The sequence below is a fragment of the Monodon monoceros genome, unplaced genomic scaffold, assembly GCF_005190385.1.
Source record: "Monodon monoceros isolate NGI ecotype Baffin Bay Population unplaced genomic scaffold, NGI_Narwhal_1 Super_Scaffold_12, whole genome shotgun sequence".
Taxonomy (NCBI): Eukaryota; Metazoa; Chordata; class Mammalia; order Artiodactyla; family Monodontidae; genus Monodon; species Monodon monoceros.
The window spans coordinates 111909054-111933985 of record NW_021703768.1 but is presented as its reverse complement, the minus strand read 5'-3'; the positions used below and the strand labels follow the sequence as shown (position 1 = coordinate 111933985).

The following is a 24932-nucleotide window of genomic DNA, read 5'->3' as shown; positions in this document are numbered from 1 at the left end:
AAGCTTCTATCTCTCAGGTCCTGTGGACATCATAATCGCTCTTCTGCCTACATATCCGCAGACCATCCTAGGAAGTACTGTTGGGAGAATACAAGCTCCACCAGGGTAGGGTACCATGTCTGTTTGGATGACCCTTCTGTCTCCTAGTCATGGATCTAGCACATAGTTGGCACTCTACGGAGCCAAATATTTCTGTGAAGGGAAGGACGACGAAATGTGAAAACAGTTCACAAATCTCAGAGATTCACAGCCAGACAGAGGTCCGATACTAGGGTATCCGAGCTTTATTTAAAGCGCGGACCACTGCCGCTTCTAACACGACCGGGTCCTGGGCAGGACGGGTGCATCTATCTCCTTGCGGCCTTCCCTTGAGTGGGCAGGGGTTGGGGGAGGAGAGCGTTTCTCCCCAGGAGGAACCGGAGTAGGAGGAAGGCGCACACCTTGGGTACAAGGGGTGAGGCTGCGCAGGGCGTGCGGAAGCCAGGAGAGCTACGAGGCCCCAGCCATCGCGCCGGAAGAGACATCTAGGCCTGGGGACAGGTGTGTGCCGAGGGAGTCAGGTGCATTGCGCGGCCCTCCCCCGACAGGTACACCCTCCTCCGCCTGCGAGTGACCTAATTACAAGGTGCCGGCCGCGCCCGGAGGCGAAGGTGGCCACTCCAACCAGGCTACCACTCGGTGCCCGTTCTTGCCCCCAAGATGCAGGAATCCCACGCAATTCCAGTGTTGTATCACGGAGGAAGCATGGGGTCGCATTTCTAATTTCCGTGATTTGATTTCAGTCGCCACGTGAAGAGCCGAAGCGTATCGCCTTAGAGAAAAAGTCTCCAGCAGCAAGGAGCCACCCTCCCACCCCGACTGCGCCTGCGCCACGTCCGCGCCTCAGCCGCGCAGGACGTACTGCTCTGGGATTAGCCTACTTCCCGGCTGCAAGCCTGGCCCCTGCTTGGTCTCGGTCTTCCCTTCCCCCTCGGCCTCTCCCTTCTGGAGGACAACGCCCTAAAGGCTAAGGTGTCTGTTACCAGCCTGCTACGTTGCGCCTGCGCCTCGGTCCCTAGCACTCCAGTCTGGCGGCTGATCCGGGCTGGCGCTGTAGTTGCGCAGCTCTGGTCCCTGCCCATCTACCCCTCCGCCTCCTGACGCCGGGCGTGACGTCACCACGCCGGCTGCCGCCATTACAGAGAGCAGAGGTTTGGGGCTAGAGTGAGCGGAGGACGGCCGCGGCCGGTGGCCGAGCACGGAGGGGCGAGCCAGCGGGCCAGCGCTAGTGCCGAGCAACCGCCAGTACCCGCACAAGTACCCCGGGAACCGGCGGCGGCGTGTGTGTGTGGCCCGTGTGCGGGCGGCGGCGCGGGAGGAGCGCGGAGCGGCAGCCGTTTCGGGCGGGTGGCATCATGGACGAGAAGGTGTTCACCAAGGAGCTGGACCAGTGGGTCGAGCAGCTGAACGAGTGCAAGCAGCTCTCCGAGTCCCAGGTCAAGAGCCTCTGCGAGAAGGTGAGCTGCACCTCGGATGCGGAAGCCGCGGCGGGCCGAGCCCGCAAAGAAGAAGGCGGCCATGGGGAGGGTGCAACATGGCGGAGGCCCCGGCCCCCCGAGCCTCCCAGACAGGCGCCCGGCGCGGCCCGGCGGCAGCTCCCGGGCGACCCGGCGCCTTCTGCCTCCCGCGCAGGGATTGGTTGTCGTTACCACCGCCGCCTAAAATGGCGCCGTTGCCCCAACTCCGGGGCTTCAGAGCTTCGCGGTCTTGGCGCGGGGCGAGGTGGCTGTGGGGAGCGGAGACCCTGTGGGTCAGGGTTGGGGACGGTTTTGAGGTGTGGGTAAGAGGACTTGAGCTCTGTGGCCTGGGAGTGGGGCCTGGGACTCAGGTGAGTAAGAGGCTTTTTACTTGTACTCAGACCTAATTCTTAGGTCCAAAACTGTCCAGAAGCTCCCCGAACGGCCCTTGTAGACCAGATCCTAGGACCTCTCTAAAGGTCACACAGCTTTAGCACTATCTTGGGTGGTTTGTGTTAAATTCACCGAGATATCTTTTCCAGAGACTTATTTGAAGCGTGTTTTTAAAGAATGTTAAAATGAATTTCTAACCTAGTTTCTACGAATGTCATGGTGGTAGTCATAGGGAGGAGTATAACTTATTTTTCATAGTTGGAAGAATGGAGAATTTGGTGAGTCATACTACATAAGGAGCTTTGGGATTGGAAATCAAGTGTCAGTTTATGATTTATATGCCTACTCAAATTGGGTAGTGTGAAACGCTTCTCTAAGTCTAACGTACTTGGCATTTTGCCATTTCTTTTTAAAACGAGCAACAAACTGTAAGCAAATTTTGTATCCTGGCTCTTCCTTGGAAAAGTTGTTTGTATATTTGTGACTTTAAATAGTGGTAGTAATGATAAGAATAGCTGTCGATTGAGCTTTTACAGTATCCCAGATATTGTGCTTAGTGTTTAAATAATTTATCTCACAGGTGTTGAAAATGGAATGTTGTAGTCTATTTTAGTAAGGCCGTTTTAAATTACCTATTTCTGATTTGTTTTTTCCAAGGAGTTGGGGAAACAGATAGCCTGTTGGGTTTGTCTTATAATTCAGTTTCCTAAGTAGAGAAAATGATGAGCTCCACCATGAATGTTTCAATTTACCTTTTCAAAATTAACTTTGCAGCATTTCTTTTTAGTTCCACAGAATTGTGGAATATCATATTAGCATTTTGTATTAGTGAAGAGTTATTAGAAAGCAATTATGCTGACTTGTTTGTGGCTTGATGTGAAAATTATGTTCATGAGTTTGATGTATATGCCCCTAAAACCGGCTTTTTCAGAAACTATTCTGTGAATAATTGCAATTTAAGTGAGTCTAACTCAGATTTATTTATCCCATGCTTCGACAAAACTCTCCTATTAGTTGATGAGGTGGCACATAATCTCTTGGAGCTGAATTTTAATGGTAGCATTGTAGTCTTTTGTTGCTTCTTGATCCTTAATTTGCTTCCATCAAATGAGGATAATATTTGTTTTAAAGGTTTAGAAATAGGCTTTTAAAAATTATTTAATGTATAGTGTTAGGTCTTAGTTTCTAGGTGCTATAAGTGATGATTTTAATGACTTTTAAGGTTGAGTTTTTACTCTGTATAAGACTTTGAGTCAGTAGTTGGCTAGATGACTAGTCATTTGTGTAGAAAACATCACAAGAGAGCAGTGATGTAATTGGAAGACCACTGGACTGTGAGTTAGAACGGGACACTAGTCCTCTTTCTGCCACTAACTAATTGTGATTGACCTTGAGGCAACCACTTCACTTGGTCCACATTTTCCTGTCTATAAACTAGAATTAAAATAGATGTTCCAAGTTTCCTTCTAATCTTAGATTATACAGTTCCATTTTAAATTAGTACTCTGTGTTTAAATATTGAATACTTACTGGATATCCAAGATTGCTTACTTTTATGAGATGAATGAAAAGCAATGAAAAATAATCACGCTTATTCTCAAGGAGCCTGAATCTAGTTGGAAATCAGTAGCAGATGGAACACAGAAGTAGAGGGTTTGTGTTGGAGACAATAGAAGATAATACTGGAGTTACAGTGGGGTGGCTGAAGCTTGATCCATCTGGTAAATGGTCGTTGTTTGCCACCTGTTTGTAAAACTAAGATGTAGTGAGGTTAATCAATTATGCTTAAATCTCCATTGCTCATCTACTGTGTCAAGATTTTAATTCTTAGAGCCAAAAAAAGGGAGAAAATATTTGAAGCTAGATTTCTGAAACATGAATCCTTTTGGGGGGCTATCACACAGCCTTCTAACTTTTTAACTTGTAAGTATTCCAACTTTTGGAGCATTATTAACCTTCCAAACTAAGTTAATTTGAAGGCAGCTCTTTAGGTTTATGGGATAAGTTAGGGTGCATGACTTGAAACATCTTTTGTACAAATCTTTTTAGTGAAGCAAAAGTTCTCATTAGTATAATAGTTTTTTTTTCTTTCTTTTGTTCCTTTTAAAGAAATGATACTTGGTGGAGATAGCTATTTGATAATAGTTGATTATTTTTTGATTATAAGAAGGAAAGTGTGTTTATAGACAAGGGTGAATATGGTTTTTATGTTATTAATTAGTTAAGCTTTTTTCCCCCAAGATGTGATGAAAGTCTGTATCAAAGACAGGGTTGTTGTGTGTGCGATATACCTTGTCATTTTGGGGATCATAATTTGTTGGTTGTTTAAAAATTTGCTGTGAGTGAAGCAGTTTTGCCTATAGTCACAGGTCTGTAGTCATTTACTACACCTGTATAACTGGACTGGTATGTTTCCATCTACCTATTGGAAGAAGTAAATAGTATCAGCTTGCTTTTGCTTTAACTATAGTAAACAGTCTTTTGTTATGTTCAGCAGTGGTTTCATTTAGGTATGATTTTTGGCTTTGTGCTTTCTTGTCTTACCAAACTTGTGGAGAATGTTGTTTGATAGCCAGATTTTTTTTCCAAAGGAGTTCTTTACCTAGGTATGCTGTTTTCCATTGCTGTACAAGCACTATAAATAAAATGCAGCATGAGTCTTCCTGCTAGTTGGATGACCTGCAAGTACTTGGCCAAGGTTAAATTCCTATATGAAATGGGTAATATATTTTTGTGAGTCTGTATGTGTGTTTAATTTAAAAGGTGGTTTGGCTTATTTCCATAAAGGCAATTTGAATATTGAGAACAAGCAGTTGTGGGGGGAGCATGATACAGAATATTGTTGTCATCATACTTTCACATACACAGTTCTCTTAACAGGTTTATGAGACAGTTATCCTCAGTTAGAGATGGAAACCACAGCTCAGAAAGATAAAGTGACTTGACTACAGGGGCTAAATTGAGATTGCCTAGGTTTATGATTTGTAAGCCCAATGTTTTAGTCTTGCTTCACAGCCCCCTTCTCTTTTCTGAGGTAGTGTTAATAATGAAGACACAGATGAATTGGGGCCAGACTGAATTGTAGAATTAACAGCTCTGTAAAAGAAAGCATAATTTTTGTTCTTTAAAGCTTCCTATTCATGTCACATGCTGTTGTCCCACTCTCTCCTGGAGGAGGAAACAGTAATTATTTTTCAGTTTGGACGTGGCTAACTGCATTTGCCTCGCAGATAAGATTAGTGAGATGAAAACCCCAGTTAATTTTCTATGTATTCTCAGATAGTGTAAATCATGATCCAGAGACCAAGCTCTAAAATACTCTAATAAAGTGTAACTGATATTTAAATTTTTCATTAAGCTTGTTAAAATGCCTTTCTTTTTATCCTGATAGCTTCCACAGTCAAGGCTGTTTGCCTGTGTGTATTCTGTGATCTCCCAGGCATGAAGCGGTAGTGCAGTTGGTTTTGAGTTGACTTAATGAGGAAACACCAAAAAGGTGAACAGTTCTTCTCTTCAGACACACAAGTTCCCCCCACCCCCTGTCCCATTCTGCCTTTGTTTTCTCTATCAGAGCCAAGAGTTCTGTGTCTGCAAATATGGGCAGTAGGACTAAGGCGAAACTCATGCTATAGAAAGAATGATGGGCACTGGGACAGCATTTGAGTTAACAGTAGTCTGTTGTTCTTTTTTTCCCCTATCTCATTGTAAGTCAGGTTTGTCAGTTACTTGTGGAGTATTGCTTGTTTAGTTTGGAGGAGATAAGCTAGGAAAACCAGGAGACATTGGGTTTGGGTTGACGCATGGTAGAGAGGGTTGGTGTTTTTTCTTTGTTTTTGTAAATTTATTTATTTATTTTTGGCTGCGTTGGGTCTTTGCTGCTACACGTGGGCTTTCTCTAGTTGCGGCGAGTGGGGGCTATTCTTTGTTGTGGTGTGCGGGCTTCTCATTGCGGTGGCTTCTCTTGTTGCAGAGCACGGGCTTTGGACGCGCGGGCTTCAGTAGTTGTGGCGCACTCACAGACTTAGTTGCTCCGCGGCACGTGGGATCTTCCCAGACCAGGGCTCAAACTCGTGTCCCCTGCAGTGGCAGGTGAATTCTTAACCACTGCGCCACCAGAGAAGTCCCAGAGAGGGGTCTGTTTTGAGGGCGCTGAGGAGAGGTAGGAAAAGTTATGTGAGGCATAGAACCACCTCCCACCCCTTACCGTTTTCTTTATACTTTGACCTGTTTCTCTTATTTTCACCTTTTTCCTTACCCATTTCACATTACCATCCTTTTCTGAAAAAACCCTCAACCTGCCCTCTCCTACACAAGTGAGATCTGAAATGGAGTAGAACTGGGAAGGGGAAAGATTTTGTTTGTTGTTTAAAATAGGTTTTCTTTCAGCTTCTGGAGCAGAAGTTGTAGAAGAGGCTGACAGAGAGAGGTCTGGTTGCCAGTAAATGGCTGGGGGTGGGGGTGGGGTCTGAAAAAACTGAAGAGCAGTCTGGGGTTAACAGCTTAATTTCTTCACAATACAAGGTTGCTATTGCCACTGATATATTGGTATTGTGGCTTGGAATGGATAGACAAAGCAGTGACAGAGACGTATGTATCTGCAATACATCTGAGTGTTTTCTAAACTGTACATGACCAGCTGGCCAGTCACTCTGGCACACCCTGTCCCCACCTCTGCCTTAGTCATTTAGTTACTACCACCAATGGGAATTTTTACCTTTCTGTTGTTGAGGGGCCTGAAAGAAGGTTGAGAACCTTTGTTCTAGAGTGCACCTGGAAGACAAACATTACCTAGATAGTCATGCAAAGTGTAGTTCACACAGGTTATGGAGTGTCAGTATTATTAACTGTGACAGTGTGCATTTGTTTTTGGAATACATTAAACCAAAATTTTTTTATATATATAAATTTATTTATTTTTGCGGTACGCGGGCTTCTCACTGTTGTGGCCTCTCCCATTGCGGAGCACAGGCTCTGGACGCGCAGGCTCAGCGGCCATGGCTCACGGGCCCAGCCGCTCCACGGCATGTGGGATCTTCCTGGACCAGGGCACGAACCCGTGTCCCCTGCATCGGCAGGTGGACTCTCAACCACTGTGCCACCAGGGAAGCCCTAAATTTATTTTTTATTTATTTCTCTTTGGCTGTGTTGGGTCTTCTTTGCTGCGCACGGGCTTTCTCTAGTTGTGGCGAGCGGGGGCTACTCTTCGTTGCGGTGTGTGGGCTTCTCGTTGCGGGTCACGGGCTTCTCGTTGCGGTGGCTTCTCTTGTTGTGGAGCATGGGTTCTAGGCACATGGGCTTCAGTACTTGTGGCGCATGGGCTTAGTTGCTCCGTGGCATGTGGGATCTTCCCAGACCAGGGCTTGACCCCATGTCCCCTGCCTTGGCAGGCAGGTTCTTAATCACTGCGCTACCAGGGAAGTCCATTCAAGCAAAATTTATTATGCTTCCTTTATATGTACTATTTTCACTATTTGTTGAGCTTTGTCTAAATAGTATAATTGTAGGGATCTGTTAGTTGTTTTGCTCTAGTAGCAGGGTTTTGGATTAGTCAGGAGGTTGAACTTGTAGTAAACTCCAGATAGGAAAGATTTTAGAATTTTTGTGCTAGTGGTGATCAAGTTAATTGTCTTTCTCTGGTACCCATCATCTGTAAACTAGCAGTAATGCCTGCTATCTCTGTTGGGTGGCTTTGATTTTCATTAAAAAGGCTTAAGAAGTGAAGTGCTTTAGGATGTGTAGAATTTTAGTAATAAAAAACCCTCAAAGATCCTCTAGGCCAAGTCACCTTTCACAGATGAGGGAGGAGACTGAGACCCAGAGTGGTTGAATCTCATTCAACATGGATTGTTATGGTGAAAATTTTTAAACAACTGTGTATATAGCAACATTTCTCAGTTCAGTAGATTAACATTTTTTCCCTATGCAGGAATGATTGAGACTGTTTAATTCATGCACATGGGTATGTTCGTTGGTAAAGATGGAGGCCAGTCTGTTGCACATGAGACACACAGCTTTAAAGAAAGCAGCCATTCATTTTGGTCAGAGGTGAAGATGGTTGTTTTACAGAAACAGATGGGAAAACATCACCTTACATATTTTCTCTTAATATAAATTTAGAATTATCCCTCATCCCTGACCTTTTCTTTCCATTAGGCCCTAAACCAAATAGTAGATACTTGTTTGCAGAACATTATGTGGAGGGTTGTGATACTTTGAAAGTATTATAATCATACAGATTTTAATCAAAGAAGACAAATATTTCATAAAATATTAGAGGCATCTGATCAGTATAATTAATGAAAGACAAGTGGTATGAAGAAAGATTTGATAGTTGAAGACAATTAACTAAAGATTCATTTGCTTCCAGGGCTAGTAATATGTCCTCCCCTATGTATCACACCAAAATAAAAATCTAGCCACATACACTAATTTATCATGAACCTTAAATTTTTTTCCACAGTTATGAAAATCAAAGAAACCTACCATTGATTCATAAAAGCAGTATGAAGCAAAATGGAATTCTCTCAGGATATTGAAAAGCTTGATTCTTGCTTGCAAATTTAATTATTTTGCTTTTTATTTTATTTAAAAAAATATTTTTCCATGCCTGATCAGGATGTGTGTCATGGTTGCTTGACCCTACAGGTATTTTATATTTTTTGGCTGTGCCATGTGGCATGTGGGATCTTAGTTCCCTGACCAGGGATTGAACCTGTGCCCCCTGAAGTGGAAGCACGGAGTCTTAACTCCTGGACTGCCAGGGAAGTCCCAATTATTTTGCTTTTTAAAAAAGTTTTCAAATGTCTTCAGTTTTTACTTGAACTGAGAAGTAAAATTCAAAGATTAATTATTGCTTTTTTTTGTTTTTTGTTTCTCTTCTCTTATGTCTTTATGGCTCTATTGGTAGAAGATGTATTCAACTGGGATTAGAGTATGAAATGTTAAATTTACTTAACTAGAGTTCTAATGAACATTATAATTAATAATCAGATTTTTAATAGAAAAATATCTAAGAACATTTGGCTCCCTATGAATACTCAAAGAATGTGTGTGGACACGTTGTACAAGAGGAGAAATAACTGATACTGTATAAACATGGAATAAAAAGTTCAAACCCTGAAATTAAAAGTGCCAGTTAAATTAGAAGATAACACTTTATATCCGAAATAGCTGAGAATGGATACAGTCTTACATTTATTACTGCACAAGTTAGGCATAGGTCCAGTGGTACATAGGGAACAAAAATTGTTAATATTGTTTCGCTCTGTAATCCCACAATTGAAATTTTCCTGAAAGAAAATAATTCAAATAAACAGTAATACGTGTGTAGATCTGTTCAGGAGCATATTATATAGTGGTTTACAATGATCACTGTAATGCTATAGGAAATTGGGTCAGTGAATATGAAAATTTAGGACACAGAATGAGATGTTGACCAGTTGTAAACTGGAAGGGAATACAAAGAAATGAGAATAGTTTTTGCTGGTGTGGCAGAATTGAGAAAGCATTCTTACAGTCTCACCGCTGAAATAAACAATCTGTTAAGATTTTATTGTTTTCCAGTCATTTTACACAAAGAATTTTTACCTTGTAATCATTTTGTATTTTAAAATGGTTCCTTGATTTAATAAAAATGCATAAATACGTTTGTTTTTCTTTTAATAATTAAAAATGCATAAATGCATTGCATGGCTTTTTCTACTGTGTAAGTTATGTAGGAATGATATCAGTGTTGCATATCCTTAAGGAAATTAATAGATATATATAAGTGGTTGGTAAATCTGTTGTTGGTTCATGTTTTTTTCTTTTACTTGTCTTCCTTGAAAAATCTTGGATTGGATGATCTGTTGGTCTTTTGGTCTGTTTTAAATCTGATTTGTTTGTAATTTCATGTTATTATGGTGGTTAGGTATCGTCCATATCTAAGACTTACTTAAGTCTATAGATCATTGGCCTTATTACCTGATGTTTTTATAGGAGGTTGAAAATAGAGTGAGATTTCTGAATCCGAACTCAGAATGCTGAGAGGATGTTTATAATAAATTAATGCTCCTGAAGGTTGCTGGTCTTTGGGTGAATCTAAATTTTTAAATTTCAGGAAGGTGTAAAAATTTTTAACTTTCCACAGTTACTTGTGATAAGCTCTAATTAATGGAATTGCTTGTTCCAGTTTTAACCTTGTTCTAGGAAGGTTCTTCCCTTGAATTCATTCATTTCAGTCTGTATCATTTGACTGAATTTCAGTAGGGTTCCAATAAATAAATCAGTATGGTGCTAGTTACACTGTTTCTTAAAACTTGATCTTAATTCTTTTTTCAAATATGAATTATATTAGCTGAGACATTTGAAGTCCCTGAAAAATGTTTTAGGGGAAACAAAAGTTTGAAGTGTGTGTGTTACTTTTGCTTCTCTGCATGGTTCAGGTGACATGAGGCTTTAAATTATGGGAGTCAGAATACCAGAGAGTGAAAAGGTAGTTATTAAAAATTTTTTAGTCTCTAATGTTAACTAAGTTACCTTGAGAGTCTGGTTGTACCATTTACTTTGAGTATTAAACCAGAGATTTGAAGTTGTATAGCTATCTTTGAAACTGATGGTTGGTGAAGGCCTGGAGGCACTAAAGGTGACTAATTAGAGGTCCCATTGGGTGACCCATAGAGGGGGTTCTATTAGGTGCTTCTGGGGTTTATAAGGCCTGACTCCTGTGATAGAAAAAGAGATGTCTGAGAGAAGCTATGCTGTGATTAGTTTTCCTGACTAGAATAATCTTTAATAAGGACGTCTACAGTCTTCTTTGTTGTGGTGTTCTGGGACTAGTGTATTTTGTGTAGTGATCATCTGAGAGCTGATAAGTTGAGACAAAACCCCCAAAAGTACGTTTTTTAAAAAAAATTTTTTTTAATAAACTTATTTTATTTTTACTTTTGGCTGTGTTGGGTCTTTGTTGCTGTGTGCGGGCTCTCTCTGGTTGTGGCGAGCGGGAGCTACTCTTGGTTGCGGTGCGTGGGCTTCTCATTGCGAGGGTTCTCTTGTTGTGGAGCACGGGCTTAGTTGCTCCACGTCATGTGGGATCTTCCTGGACCAGAGCTCGAACCCGTGTCCCCTGTATTGACAGGTGGATTCTTAACCACTGAGCCACCAGGGGAGTCCTGCAAATTTCTTTTAAGTAGGACCTATCATTTCATTCATAGCTGTTTTCATTAGTATGTACTAGGTGCTGAAAACATCAGGCCTGGTATTAATTCCAAACAGGTTTAGTAATGGAATATGCCTAGTGAACTTCCACTTTTTAGTAATAATAAATTGGGAAGTTGGAATTACTGTAGAGAGATGGATTATATGTATTTCTTAAGAAATATCTCTTTTTGAAACAGTGGAAATTTTTTCTAAATTTAAAAATGTTAGATGAGATTAATAACTAACATTGTGATGTCAGTGGTTGGTAAATGTCCTGAAATAGGCTTCCCAAAATGTTTGGAGACTTGAAAATAGTGGTTCTTAAACTTGGCAGCACCTAAGAAAGCACTAGTGTAGGGTAGGGAGGGGAGACTTAAAAAAATTATTGATGCTTGGATCCCACAGACAAAGATTCTGACTTAATTGGGAGAAGAGTAGTTTGGGCATCGGGATATTTTTAAAGAGCTTCCCAGGTCATTTTTTAATGTGCCGCTAAGGTTGCATACCACTACCTTAAAACCAGTCCTTGACATCCTTGGTTGTCACTCAAAATGTAATGAGCAATGGCTCATTAGCAACAATTCTCTTATGATAGTTTCACCCGCATATTGCAGTGTGTTGCTTTCCCTTGACCCAGCCTCCCACTGTACATTCTGGGACGCCATTCCATACTGCTGATCCCAAATAGAAGATGCTCAATAAATGTTGATTGGATATATGAAGTAAACACTTTAAACCCATTCTCAGAACAAATTACTTTTACCTTCTTGGCTTAACTGACTCCCTGAGGAAGTCTTGTACCTTCTCTAGTAGCCCTCCCAGGTGGATGGGTTCTGCATCCTTCTATTTGAGGATAAAATTCCCTGTGTTTTTCAGGCTTCTGTCCTCTACCTAGATACCTGGACATTTTTCCTTACGGTTATTACCTGCTATTTCTTCATTCTCCAGAGAACTTGGTACCACTTTCCAGGTTTGTACTTAATGCTGTTGTCCTGGCAGACATCCATGGCTCTCCCTAAAGATGACCTGTCTCAGTTTAAGTTCTTGATTCCCTCAAAATATATATTAAGTGCGTGGGGCATTGTTCTAGCGAGGTGCTGTGTAGACAATGGTGGATAAAATGAATCTGGTGATAATTTTTTAAACTGTCACTTTGATTGTTGCATGGAAATTAAATTGGAGGCAGGAAGACTAGAAACAGGGAGTTTTTTGTGGAGGCTAGCACAGTAATCCAGGTTAGTTGATGGTGTCTTGGACCAGGATATTGGCAAAAAAGATAGAAGCATATGGATTGAGATGTTTTGGAAGGAGACTAGGCAAGACTTGTCGGTGGGTTGGTCCCTGAATACTGGTGGGTGGCCTTTAAGCTCTACTACACCTCAGATATCCATATCCACAGCCCCACCTCTGAAATCCTTAATTCACTAATCAGATTTTCTGCCAGTGGATCTTTGTTTTAATACTACTTTGATTAGACTTGTTTTCAGTCCATATCCATGCTCCATTCTCCTCCTACGTTTCCTAGCTGGGTGACCAACTGTCATCATGGTTTGCCTGGGTACAACTGAGGCATTTCCTGGGAAGCAGGACTATCAGTGCTAAAAACCAGGGTAGTTTGTCAACCTGACCCCACCCCAGTCTGCTCTCTTCTCTACTCTTGCATGCTATGCTTTAGCCATGTTAACTTTTTCTGCTTAACTCCTTGGACTTTATACGCATGATTGCATCTGCCGGTGTTTGATGTCCTCCAGTTTCCTATTCCCATCCCATTTCCGTAGCTCCCGCCCATTAGTTGCACCTCAGGCAGTTTTCATAGCTCTCAGTTTTTGTGAGCCCGGAACACTGCTGCTTACTCTAGCATGTCTTAGCGCTTGGCCCTTTCTTTTGTAATGATCTTTTATTTATTGTCTGCCTCTCCTGCTCCACTGTGTGCGTTTATGGGCTGTCTTGTTTGTTGTGATATCTTAAAAAGTGGCCTCCACCAGTTACTCTCTTCCTTTCTTCCATGGCACTTAATACAGTCTGTACTTTGTTACTTGATTACTTGTTTGTGGTCGTTCCCCTATACCCCCTCCCCAGCCCTGGTGTGGGAATGATCTATCTTTATCTTGTTCACTATACCTCCAGGGGCTAGCACAGGGCCTGGCACAAAGTATCACTCATGGTTGAGCAAATGAATGATTATCTCCCAGTTCTCTTCACAGTTTTTGGCATACAATAAATGATCAATAAATGTGTGTTGAAATGAATAAAAGAGTTTCTACTGAGTGGAATATTATGTTGCTCTTAAAAGTGATGTTTGAATTTGTGGTTACATGGGGGAATGCATAGGATGCCAAATGGTTTTCTGAAAGCAGCATAAAAACCATGTTTATTGAATAGTCACAGTTGTAAAATAAGAAGTTTATGTTTTGATATAAAGAGGATAAAAAACCCAAAATACAGACAAAATTTTAATGTCTTCCAAAAGTCTTTTTTTTAAAGTAGGACTAAGAAACCTCTCCTCGTAGCCTGGAATCCTAGAGTGCATTGTAGTTAGAACTCTAAAGCTCAGGAACTAGGTACCTGAGTGTCTTGCTCCATTTTCATTGATTGTATATGGCTGCTAATCATGATCTCTTTAGCACTTAGATGGCAACTGATAGATCTAAAACTCATGATACTGATGAGAGGAATGGGACTATGTATCTTGATACATTTTTTTCTTCTAGGTATCAGAGGTGAGATAGCTGGTGGATAGGTTCCAGGCATGTCTTGCCCCCTTATTTTAATGGGATCGTAATTGTCTGCAGTTTGATCTTATGCTGAGTCTGCCCTTTAAAGCTATATTAAGGGTAACTTAAACATATCTTATGTGTAATTAAACATATTTGTTAATGTTTTTTAATGTGAAATGTCTTGGTTTATTTTTCTCTATCTGTAGGCTAAAGAAATTCTGACAAAAGAATCCAATGTGCAAGAAGTTCGATGTCCAGTCACTGTCTGTGGAGATGTGCATGGGCAATTTCATGATCTCATGGAACTGTTTAGAATTGGTGGCAAATCACCAGATACAAATTACTTGTTTATGGGAGATTATGTTGACAGAGGATATTACTCAGTTGAAACAGTTACTCTGCTTGTAGCTCTTAAGGTAATTTCAATTTTATGTTTGAGCATTTTGAACTGGGTATGGCAGTCCTCTTGAATGTCCTTTTTTACCCAGTGATTTGTAGTTTTCTCCATCTGCGTGTTAGCTTTTAGAGTAAATCCCCACATTTAGGAATTTAGATATTCAGGTTTGGGACTTAATAAATCATAGGTCTATCTTCATTCTGAATGAGGGAATGGTACAGAATAAAAACAAGAAGGTTATTTTCTAAGGAAGAAAATGCCTCATGATTTAAAAATGCTAGAAGGCTGATTAAATAGAAATTTTAGTTCAGTAATTTGGGATATGAGAGGTAATATAATTACCTTTCTAGGTATTTTTGAAGTATTTTAAAGGAGCAAAATATTTCAAATATTGGCATGTTTATATCCGTTGACACAATAATCATATAATTAAAATTGTACAGAGGAAGAAGTTTAAGAGGAAAAGAGCTTTACTTACATGAAAACATAAATTGTAGCATCTTAAATGTCAGAAAGAATTGATATAAATATCTAATGGTAAGTGAATTTCTAAATTATGGCTTACCTCAATGGAATAGTTTGCAGCCATTAAACATGACATAATCTAGAACAATAGAAATGATAATTAAAGAAAGCATGTTGTTTTATACCAGTTGTAGCTTTGGGAAATATACAAAGATCTGAAGGTGAAACACAAAATGGTAAAAAGCTTTTTTGAGATGACCTTTCTCCCTTAAAAGAAATTATTTGACTTTACTTTGGGGGAGATGATTTTATTTTAAAGAATACGTAGAATGGTAAGATGGCTGCCAGCGTCTTCTAGTACTGGAGAAGCAGTGAGATGTGGTTTTGGCAAGAGCTGAAGTTTAGGCAATTAACAAAGTGTAAGTGTTCATGAAGCTACAGGTCTGAATCATGTAAAGTGCTACAAAACATGTTTGGAGGTCATTATGTTCTGCATTTGTAAATTGAAGGAGTTGAATTAAATGATGGAAAGTTTCTGCAGTGACTCTAGATGCCATGAAAGTAGCCTTGCAAGCTAACCTGCACTTGAAGCCCAGGATGAATCCCAGTGCTCAGAGGAGGAATAAATATGCTACCTTTAAGAGTTCATGTTTGTGTTATGCGCTGAATTGTGCCACCACCACCCCTTCCCCAAATTCATATGTTGCAGTCCTAACTCCCAGTACCTCAGAATGTGACTGTATTGGAGGTAGGGCCTTTAAAGAGGTAATTAAGGTAAAATGAGGTCATACAGGTGACCCCTAATCCAATATGACTGGTGTCCTTATAAGAAGAGATTAGGACACATACAGAGGGACGATGAGAAGACACATGGAGAAGATGGCTGTTATCTAGCCAAAGAAGAGAGGCCTTCAGAAGGAACCAACCCTGCTGACACCTTGATCTTGATCTTGGACTTCTAGCTTCTAGAACTGTGAGGAGATAAATTTCTGTTCTTTAAGCCTTCCATTCTGTGGTACCTCGTATGGTAGCCCTAGCAGACTTAATACAGGGGAAAGGAAACTTAAGCAAATAGTGCTGGAACAGTTGGGCATCCATATGCAAAAAATGAACTTAGCTACCTCATACCTTACAAATGGATCAACGTCAGTCATAGATCTAAATATGAGTGCTAAAACTGTGAAACTTCTAAAATAAAACATAGAAAATCTTTGTAAACTTGGGTTTGGCAAAGATGTCTTAGATATGATACCAAAAACACAAGCCATTAAAAAACTGATAAATTAGACTTCATAAAAATTGATTTTTTCTTCAAAAGACATCACTAAGAAAAAAGTACTTGTATTCATATATATATTTTTAAAACCTATAAGAAGACATAAGTTTTCAGTGGACAAAATATTTGAATAGATGTTTCACCCAAGAAGATATATGAATGGTCATTAAGCACATGAAAAGATGTTCAAACCTTAGTCATCAGGGAAATGCAAATTAAAGTCAGAATCAGGCCCATTAGAATGGCTTTCATCAATAAGGCTAGTAATAACCGTATGTTAGTGAGTTTGTTGGAGACATTAGAAACTTAGGAATCTCTCCGAGAAAAATGAAAGCATATATGCGTACAGAGACTTCTTATATGTGGTATGATCATAAGAACATTATTCATAATAGCCCAAAACTGCAGACAATCCAAATGTTCAGTCTACTGGTGAATAAAAAACCAAAATATGGCTATATATGGTATAGCCATACAATGGAATACTGTGCAGAGCAGTAAAATGAGACAAACCACTGATCCATTCACAGATGAGTCTAAAAAGTATTCTGCTAAGTGAAAGAAGCCAGACACACAAAAAAACTACATATTGTATTGATTCCATTTATATGAAATTTCTAGAGAAAGCAAATCTCAAGAGACAAAGTATCGGTAGTTGCTGAGAGTGGGAGTCGGGAGTGATTGCAGACAGGCACGAGGGATCTTTTTGGGTTAATGGAACGGTTCTAAAACTGGATTGCAATGGTGGTTGTATAATGTAATAAAAAAAACTCATGGATGGAGTTTTGCAGCTGGTGATTATGCATGGGATAAAGTTAGTGGTAGTGAGAGTTTGATTTTAGTTGAAATGGGGTTGGCAGATACCCCATGGGATAAATGATCTGTAGGTGTGATTTCACTTTTGTGTGATGTAGGGGTGTGGGATGTTTTTTCCAGCAAAGTTGGAATTCTGTATTTCCCTGTAGAATGTTTGCTGGATTTTTATTTGGTTTTTGAAGGAGCCAGCCGTTCATGTTTTCACATTTGTTGTTTCAGGTTCGTTACCGTGAACGCATCACCATTCTTCGAGGAAATCATGAGAGCAGACAGATCACACAAGTATATGGTTTCTATGATGAGTGTTTACGGAAGTATGGAAATGCAAATGTTTGGAAATATTTTACAGATCTGTTTGACTATCTTCCTCTCACTGCCTTGGTGGATGGGCAGGTATGTAGGTCTTCTTGAAACTTATATTGCTGATTATTTTCAAGAATCTGCTTTCTTACATTTAGGTGCCAGTAACTTGTTTTTCCATCCTCACATCCCTTTGGGGTTTTTCTTTGAAGTGCAGTCTTTGTGAGGGGCACTGAACTGTATGTTGGGACCACAGGGGGATGGAAGATGTAGCCCGTCCATCCTTTTGGGCTGTTTCTGGACGTGTCGGGGAGATGTAATTAGCTATTTACTGGTCCCAGTAGAGCAGCAGTGCACAGAAGAAACTGCAAGAAAATTCTGTGAGAAGGAAGATAATTGTCTATGATGGAGGGTAAGGTCAGAGAAATGTTTTCTTAGAAGAGCTGATTGGGGTTTGGGTGCAGTAGGGATGGTTTATCAGGAAGAAAGGGAGTGTATTCCATAGTTTAGAGTGGGAGGCAAGAAAGAAAGATCTGCAGAAACAAGCCTGGTTCTGGCAGAACACAGAAACACCAACAGGGCCGAGTGATGTGGGCCACAGCCTGCAGCTTAGTCCAGAATGTTTGTAGTTTATTTTAAATGAGGGTAATGTTGTAAACCACTCTTTTCAGATCTTCTGTCTACATGGTGGCCTCTCACCATCCATAGATACACTGGATCACATCAGAGCACTTGATCGCCTCCAAGAAGTTCCCCATGAGGTATTGACCTTATTTTTGGTAATAAAATCTTTTCAAAAAACAGAGAGAGGAAATATTTAATTGTAACTTAGTTCATTGTATGTATTTTCTTGTTTAATTCTCAAAAATGATCATGTGGTATGAGCACTCTTGTTGACCCCATTCTTAAGAAGCTAAGGTTAAGAAACCTACCAAGATCACAACAGCTCTGGGACTGGGTTTAGGACCTAGGTGTTGGTTGTCTTAAGAGCTTTTGCCTTAGTTACTAAACTCTACTGCCTAACATAGAAATTTGCATACACTAGGCAGATTAATTAGTTAGGGCTTGTTGCTATTGGGACTCATTGATGTAGGCTCTGCCTCTTAAAGACATCTGGAAATAGTTTATTTATTTGACTCTATCTGCAAAACCTTTTACCATTTTCAGCAAACACCATTCAAAAAGTGACGTAGTAGGTGCTGCTTCTAGTGAATTACTCAGATCACATATTAACCAATTTTGCAAAAGGCAATCTAAAATATAACTTGCTTTTTAGGGTCCAATGTGTGACTTGCTATGGTCAGATCCAGATGACCGTGGAGGTTGGGGTATATCTCCTCGAGGAGCTGGTTACACCTTTGGGCAAGATATTTCTGAGACATTTAATCATGCCAATGGCCTCACGTTGGTGTCTAGAGCTCATCAGCTGGTGATGGAGGTATGTTCTGTTCTTTGATTTGATTTTTAAGTAAACTTAATGAAGGAAGATCTTAGGAAATTTTAAATTATATGATATAGTGAGAACAGGCCATGTATTCTTCTGATGAATTTGCCATTATAGCCTGAGCCTTTTCAGTAGATGCACACTAGAATTAAAATCTCAAACTTTTGATCCAAATGAAATTCATAGGTAAAATGTTTTCAGAGAATTCTTAATGACTGAGTAGTGCTTGGGATTTAAGGCTGGGAAAGTAAGATGGGGGAGAGTGAAAAATAATATTTTATGGTCTCAGTTTTATTTCATGTATTTAACATGTGTATATGTGGAAGAGAGTTTAGGAAGAAATACACCAAAATGTTTAAGTGGTCCTTTGGATGATAGGATTACAGGTGATTTGAAAGAAGAAGCTAAAGGGAAATGGGCTAAATTCTTAGCATAGAACATTGATTAGCATACTTATAAAATTAGGGTCCTGTTTAGATTAATACTAATACAACTGTATTGTGATTATCAATAAAGTCTGACTTTGCTAGAGATAGGGAAAGAAATTTGTGAATAATACTTGAAAAGTAACTCATGCATTCAGATGGGCTTTGAGAGAATGAGGCTGGAGTTCCTAGAGGTGCCTCTACTTTATACCTTGGGCAGTACAGGTAATACCTGTACTGACTGAGGACAGAATTAATAAGGTTCTGGTCTCCAGGAGTATGTGTCTGCCTCTACAAGGAATGGCCATATACTCATTCTTGTATCGTGTTTAGGGCTACTGCAATAAGAGAGGCTGAAGAAATGCTGTTATTTACTGAAAGTCGGATATATAAGAAGTAGCTTATCCTTTTCTGATCGGTGATTTTTTTTTTTAGGGATTTTCTTTTTATAGTAGACAACTTTTGTACTTTGGGGAAAAAATAAATACATGTTTGGTTCTTTTTTAAGTTGGGCAGAAGGAGTTCCCTGGTGGTCTAGTGGTTAGGATTCGGTGCTTTCACTGCCATGGCCTGGGTTCATTCCCTGGTCGGGGAACTGAGATCTGAGATCCCACAAGCTGCACGGCACAGCAAAAAGAAAAAAAAAAGTTGTGTGGAGTACAGAAAATTATTGAATCATCCAGAAACAAAGCAATACTTTTTAAAAAGCCTTTTGGGCAGAAGGGGAGATATTTTTTTCCCCTCTTGAGAGAAGTCACATTTAGTTGTGTAAATAAGGGAGTAAAATAGGGGATTATTTTCTGTTCTTTTCCTTGTAGGGATATAACTGGTGCCATGACCGAAATGTAGTAACGATTTTCAGTGCTCCAAACTATTGTTATCGTTGCGGTAACCAAGCTGCAATCATGGAACTTGATGATACTCTAAAATACTCTTTGTAAGTATATACACTTGAGTCGTTGGTTACCATTACTTGAATATATTAGTTTTAATGTGAAGTTGAACAGTTCAAGAGCTTATGCTAAATCCAGATTCCAATTGGATTTTTTAAGTTTCCTTTGAAACACATCAACAGAAACCTAGATCCTAATATGAATTATTAGGGATTTAACTTTTAAATCCATGTTTTTATTGTAGAGTTAATAAAATATACATAAAATATATATAAAATAATATATCCTGAGGATGAGATAATAGATAACAGTACCTTAGGCTCTTTAAACTTTATTTATTTAGTAGAATCCTCCTTTCAAATGGTCTTAGAAGGAACTACGGATATACAGAAGCATATCCTCTAGCTGAAGTTGCCCTGGTTCTTTGAGGAGGCGTGCAGCCAGAAGACCCTTGTTAAATGCATGATTAGGGTTCGCTTAATACATTAAGTTAATGGATGGGGGGGAAATGTGTAAAAATCTGCACGGGGATGAAATGTACAACATGGGGAATATAGTAATATTGTAATAACTGTATGGTGACAGGTGGTAACTAGACTTATCTAGATCAAATTATAATTAATGTATAGAAATTTCAAAACACTGTTGTACATTTGGAACTAAAACAGTGCTGTAAGTCAATTATACTTCAGTTTTTAAAAAAACAAACTATTAAAAAAATGTGTAGGGCCTTCCCTGGTGGCGCAGTGGTTGAGAGTCCGCCTGCCGATGCAGGGGACACGGGTTCGTGCCCCGGTCCGGGAAGATCCCACATGCCGCGGAGCGTCTGGGCCCGTGAGCCACGGCTGCTGAGCCTGCACGTCCGGAGCCTGTGCTCCGCAACGGGAGAGGCCACAACAGTGAGAGGCCCGTGTACTGCAAAAAAAAAAACAAAAACAAACAAAAAAATGTGTAGAGTCAAAGGCTAATATTCTTGATTTTAATTGTCAGTACATTGATGTCTTGGAGTATGAACAACAAATATGTCTTGTTTTTCAGCTTGCAGTTTGACCCAGCACCTCGCAGAGGCGAGCCACATGTTACTCGTCGTACCCCAGACTACTTCCTGTAACGAAATTTTAAACTTGTACAGTATTGCCATGAACCATATATTGACCTAACGGAAATGGGAAGAGCAACAGTAACTCCACAAAGTGTCAGAGAATAGTTAACATTCAAAAAACTTGTTTTCACACGGACCAAAAAGATGTGCCATATAAAAATACAAAGCCTCTTGTCATCAACAGCCATGACCACTTTAGAATGAACCAGTTCATTGCATGCTGAAGCGACATTGTTGGTCAAGAAACCAGTTTCTGGCATAGCGCTATTTGTAGTTACTTTGCTTTCTCTGAGAGACTGCAGATAATAAGATGTAAACATTAACACCTCGTGAATACAATTTAACTTCCATTTAGCTGTAGCTTTACTCAGCATGACTGTAGATAAGAATAGCAGCAAACAATCATTGGAGCTTAATGAACATTTTTAAAATTAAGTACCAAGGCCTCCCCTCTACTTGTGAGTTTTGAAATCGTTTTGTTTATTTTCAGGGATACTGTTTAATTTAATTGTATGATTTGTCTGCACTCAGTTTATTTCCCCTTCTCAAATCTCAGCCTCATGTTGTTCTTTGTTACTGTCAGATCCTGGTGAGTTGTTTTGAACAGAACTGTTCTTTTTTCCTCCCTCCTGTAAGACGATGTTACTGCACAAGAGCACTGCAGTGTTTTTCATAATAAACTTGTGAACTAAGAACTGAGAAAGTCAAATTTTAATTGTATCAATGGGCAAGACTGGTGCTGTTTATTTAAAAGATACATCAATTGATAAATTTTAGAATTTGTAGAATTCTAGGTAAAGAAAAATAAAAATCAAGGCCACTACATAATCTCTCTCGTAACTCCTTGACATTCTTCAAATGAATTTAAGGACTTATTTGTAGTCCAGATAGTACAATATGTCAGATTGCCAGCATGCTCTTTGTGGGTTCTTCTTCCTGCATATTGTCTGCAAGAAAGGAAATGAAGTCTCTGCTGCTTCAGTAAGACCTGATTGTAAAACCATATAAATCGAGATTTATGTTTTTCGGGTTTTGTTTTTTAATGAAAAAGGCATGTTTTCAGGTAGAGGTTAACAAACTAAATAATGTATCTACTTATCAGTCACTGCAATTTCTGGTTATAAATATTGCTATGTAATGTGGACACTATAAGATGATTGACAGAGTGGTAAGTTCTTAACGAATATTTGTACATTACTTGTCACGTGATCTTAAATTTGTCTCAGATAAGATATAGCTGTTAAAGCATTATCCTGTATTATGCTCTTTAAATGATACTAGTTAAACCAAATAGAAAACTGTTGCTGGATCATGGCTTAGTGTTACGTACATTCACCCAAGGACAAAAATGGCATTTGAAATGAAGTGGCGGTGATAAGCACATACTGAGTTTTTCCCCTCCCTTTTATTCTTTGAATAGGATTAGAAAGTTAAAACAGGTTTTCTATGGAAACTAATACTTCATTGTCTTAAGCTACCAGGGTAGACTTCAAGACACTTAATCATTAATTGTGTGGGTATAGTAATAAAAGTTTCTTTGCTTTGTACTGTGTTGAACTTGGAACTGATGAGGAAATTTTTGCATTTCTCTTTCTAAGATGCTTGAAGAAAATACATACACAATATATACATTTTTAAGTGGTCCACTTTCTATTTTTTTGGTAGCTCGTGGAGTCGATTGTCCAAAAGCCCTTAGTTTTTCCGCATTTCTCCCTTTCAATTTTACTTTTTTATGCTTTCATAAGAAATACGTCCCTCTGTCTCTTTTTTGTTTTGTCAGTTTATGCGTTTTCTTTCTGACTGAACAAATAGTTTATTAATGTGCAGTACATAATCCAGTTTCCAACTGATCTATTGATACCAAGCAGTGATTTTTCAGGTCCTGTGATCAAAATTGACTCCAGAAGAACGAGTATCTTGTAATTGGTGTGTTATTGTCATCCAGGTACAACCTCTCTAAAGTAGACCTTGTGGTTAACAGAAAAGGGCTTGTGGGGACTTCCCTGGTGGTCCAGTGGTTAAGACTCTGAACTTCCACTGCAGGGGGTAGGGGTTCAGTCCCTGGTTGGGGAAGTAAGATAATGCATGCCATGTGGCATGACCAAAAAAAAGGGGGTGGAGTGGGGCTTGTGGCCAGACTGGCTTGGGTTTAGAATGATTACCAGGGTTTAAATGAATTGGCTAATTGTAGAGAATAATTGGACTTCGGCCATCTAAGCTAGAAAGTGTTAGTAACCTACCTGATTATGAAATGGGTAAAGAAAATGCATTGGTGTAACATTGTAAATCAACTATACTTCAATAAAAAATAAATTTTTTAAAAAAGAAAGTACATTGGTAAGTATAGTAATTTCCTTTAAAAATACATAATTGCTGTTGCTGATTTCTCAATTAGTAACAGATTAAAATAGAATTTTCAGTTTTACAAAGCTTGTTCAAAAAAATGAATGTTTTTGAGTGTTCTAGACTGAGGACTTGGAGAAATTTGCTTTGGAACTTAATTTTATAAGGATAAAATGAATTGATAAAATGATGTGCTCATTTCTTAGGTTGAATATCCTAAGCAAACATAGATGGCTCTTCCTTTTCTTGGTTGCAGTAGGTGTGTTTTAAATAGAAGTGTAGCGTGTCAGTATTGGATAATTTTTCAGAAAGACCTAGCTTTAGCTTAATAGGGAACGGATTTTTTTTTTACTGTGGTTCTTAACGTTGATGCCCACAGCGGTTATGATTTAAATTATTTGGAGGAAGGCCCAGGCGTAAGTATTTTTAAGTTTCCCAAGTGGTTTTAATTTACATCTAGATTTAAGAACCGCTGCTCAGTTTCCCAACTACAAATTTAAGAATATTGGCTTTTGTGCTAATTGATGGTTGTTGTGGGTTTTAGTGAACAATTAAAATATACCACGTGATTATTTTCTTTCAGTAGTGACTTTTACCTGTCCTGTATACTAAGTAGTCCCTTACTTTCAACTGTAATGTGTCACTAGAAATGGACCTTAAAGTTTAATAATAGGCTTGTTTGTTACGAGGTAGATTCTGTTCCCATGAGCTAAAACTTTTTTTCATTAAAGCCTTAATCTGTTCTCACATGTTCTTTGACATACTTCTAGCTTTTATGAACTTTCTGTGTGGGGGGAGGAGATGGGGGGAGCGCCTTGTAGCTTGTGGGATCTTAGTTCCCGACCAAGGATTGAACCGGAGTCCTAACCTCTGGACCGCCAGGGAATATGAACTTTTTTAAGTTAGGTTTTTTCCCCTTCACAGTTATATATTCTGTTGAATAACGTTATGCAGGTCGTAGGTGTATTATTTAGGACACATCTAATGTTCTCCATATTTGTTTCAATTATAGTTTAAGCCTTATGTCTTAGGGCTATAAGTACATTATACTTCTGTTTCTTATATTTTTAATTGCACAGGCTACTGCCATGTAGACAGAAGTAGAATGTTGCAGAAACAGTAGTATTGGCTTGAAGTCCTAGTGCTATCCAGTAAATAGGTTACAGTGTTCACTTATCAGCTGGTATATAAATTTGAGGGAAGGAAAATGGATTATGGATGTTTATAATGTACAAATTTGTTTGAAAGTTGAACATACAAAGATGATAACTAAGAGTAAGTGGACTGGATGACAAACCCCAGATTCAAGGTTCCTGTCATACCTGGATGAGAATTCCTCTCCCAGGAATTGATAAGGGAGGAGGTTATAGCTAGTGATTGAATGCTGAAAAAAAGGCTGTGGTTGTGTTTTGGTTATTTTTGTTTCATTTTTTCATTTGTTGTTTTTATTTTTTCTTTAGGCAAAACACAGATTTTCATGGCTGCAATTTAATTGTAAGTAGTTTGTATCCTCAACAGGTTTGGGATAAGTGGGTGGGCTGTTAAGTTTTCTCTGCCTAAAATGCTGCTAATGGAGCAGACCACGTCCTATGAATACTTAGCCACCTTAGGAGTCGCTTCAGATAGCCTCAGCCATCCAGATATTGTCATTGGGAAAGTCCATTTAGGCTTTAATGGACAATACCAGG

At 39.4% G+C, this 24932-nt stretch overlaps 1 protein-coding gene across 1 annotated transcript; it reads left to right on the top strand.

The window, feature by feature from the left end:
- Nucleotides 1-898: 898 nt before the first annotated feature.
- Nucleotides 899-21975, top strand: PPP2CA (protein phosphatase 2 catalytic subunit alpha). The gene is made up of 7 exons (XM_029217216.1): nt 899-1496; nt 13990-14199; nt 16957-17130; nt 17709-17798; nt 18314-18475; nt 19725-19843; nt 20838-21975. Exons 1-7 carry the CDS (start codon nt 1395-1397, stop codon nt 20908-20910), a joined length of 930 nt encoding a protein of 309 aa, XP_029073049.1. The 5' UTR covers nt 899-1394; the 3' UTR covers nt 20911-21975.
- Nucleotides 21976-24932: the final 2957 nt, after the last annotated feature.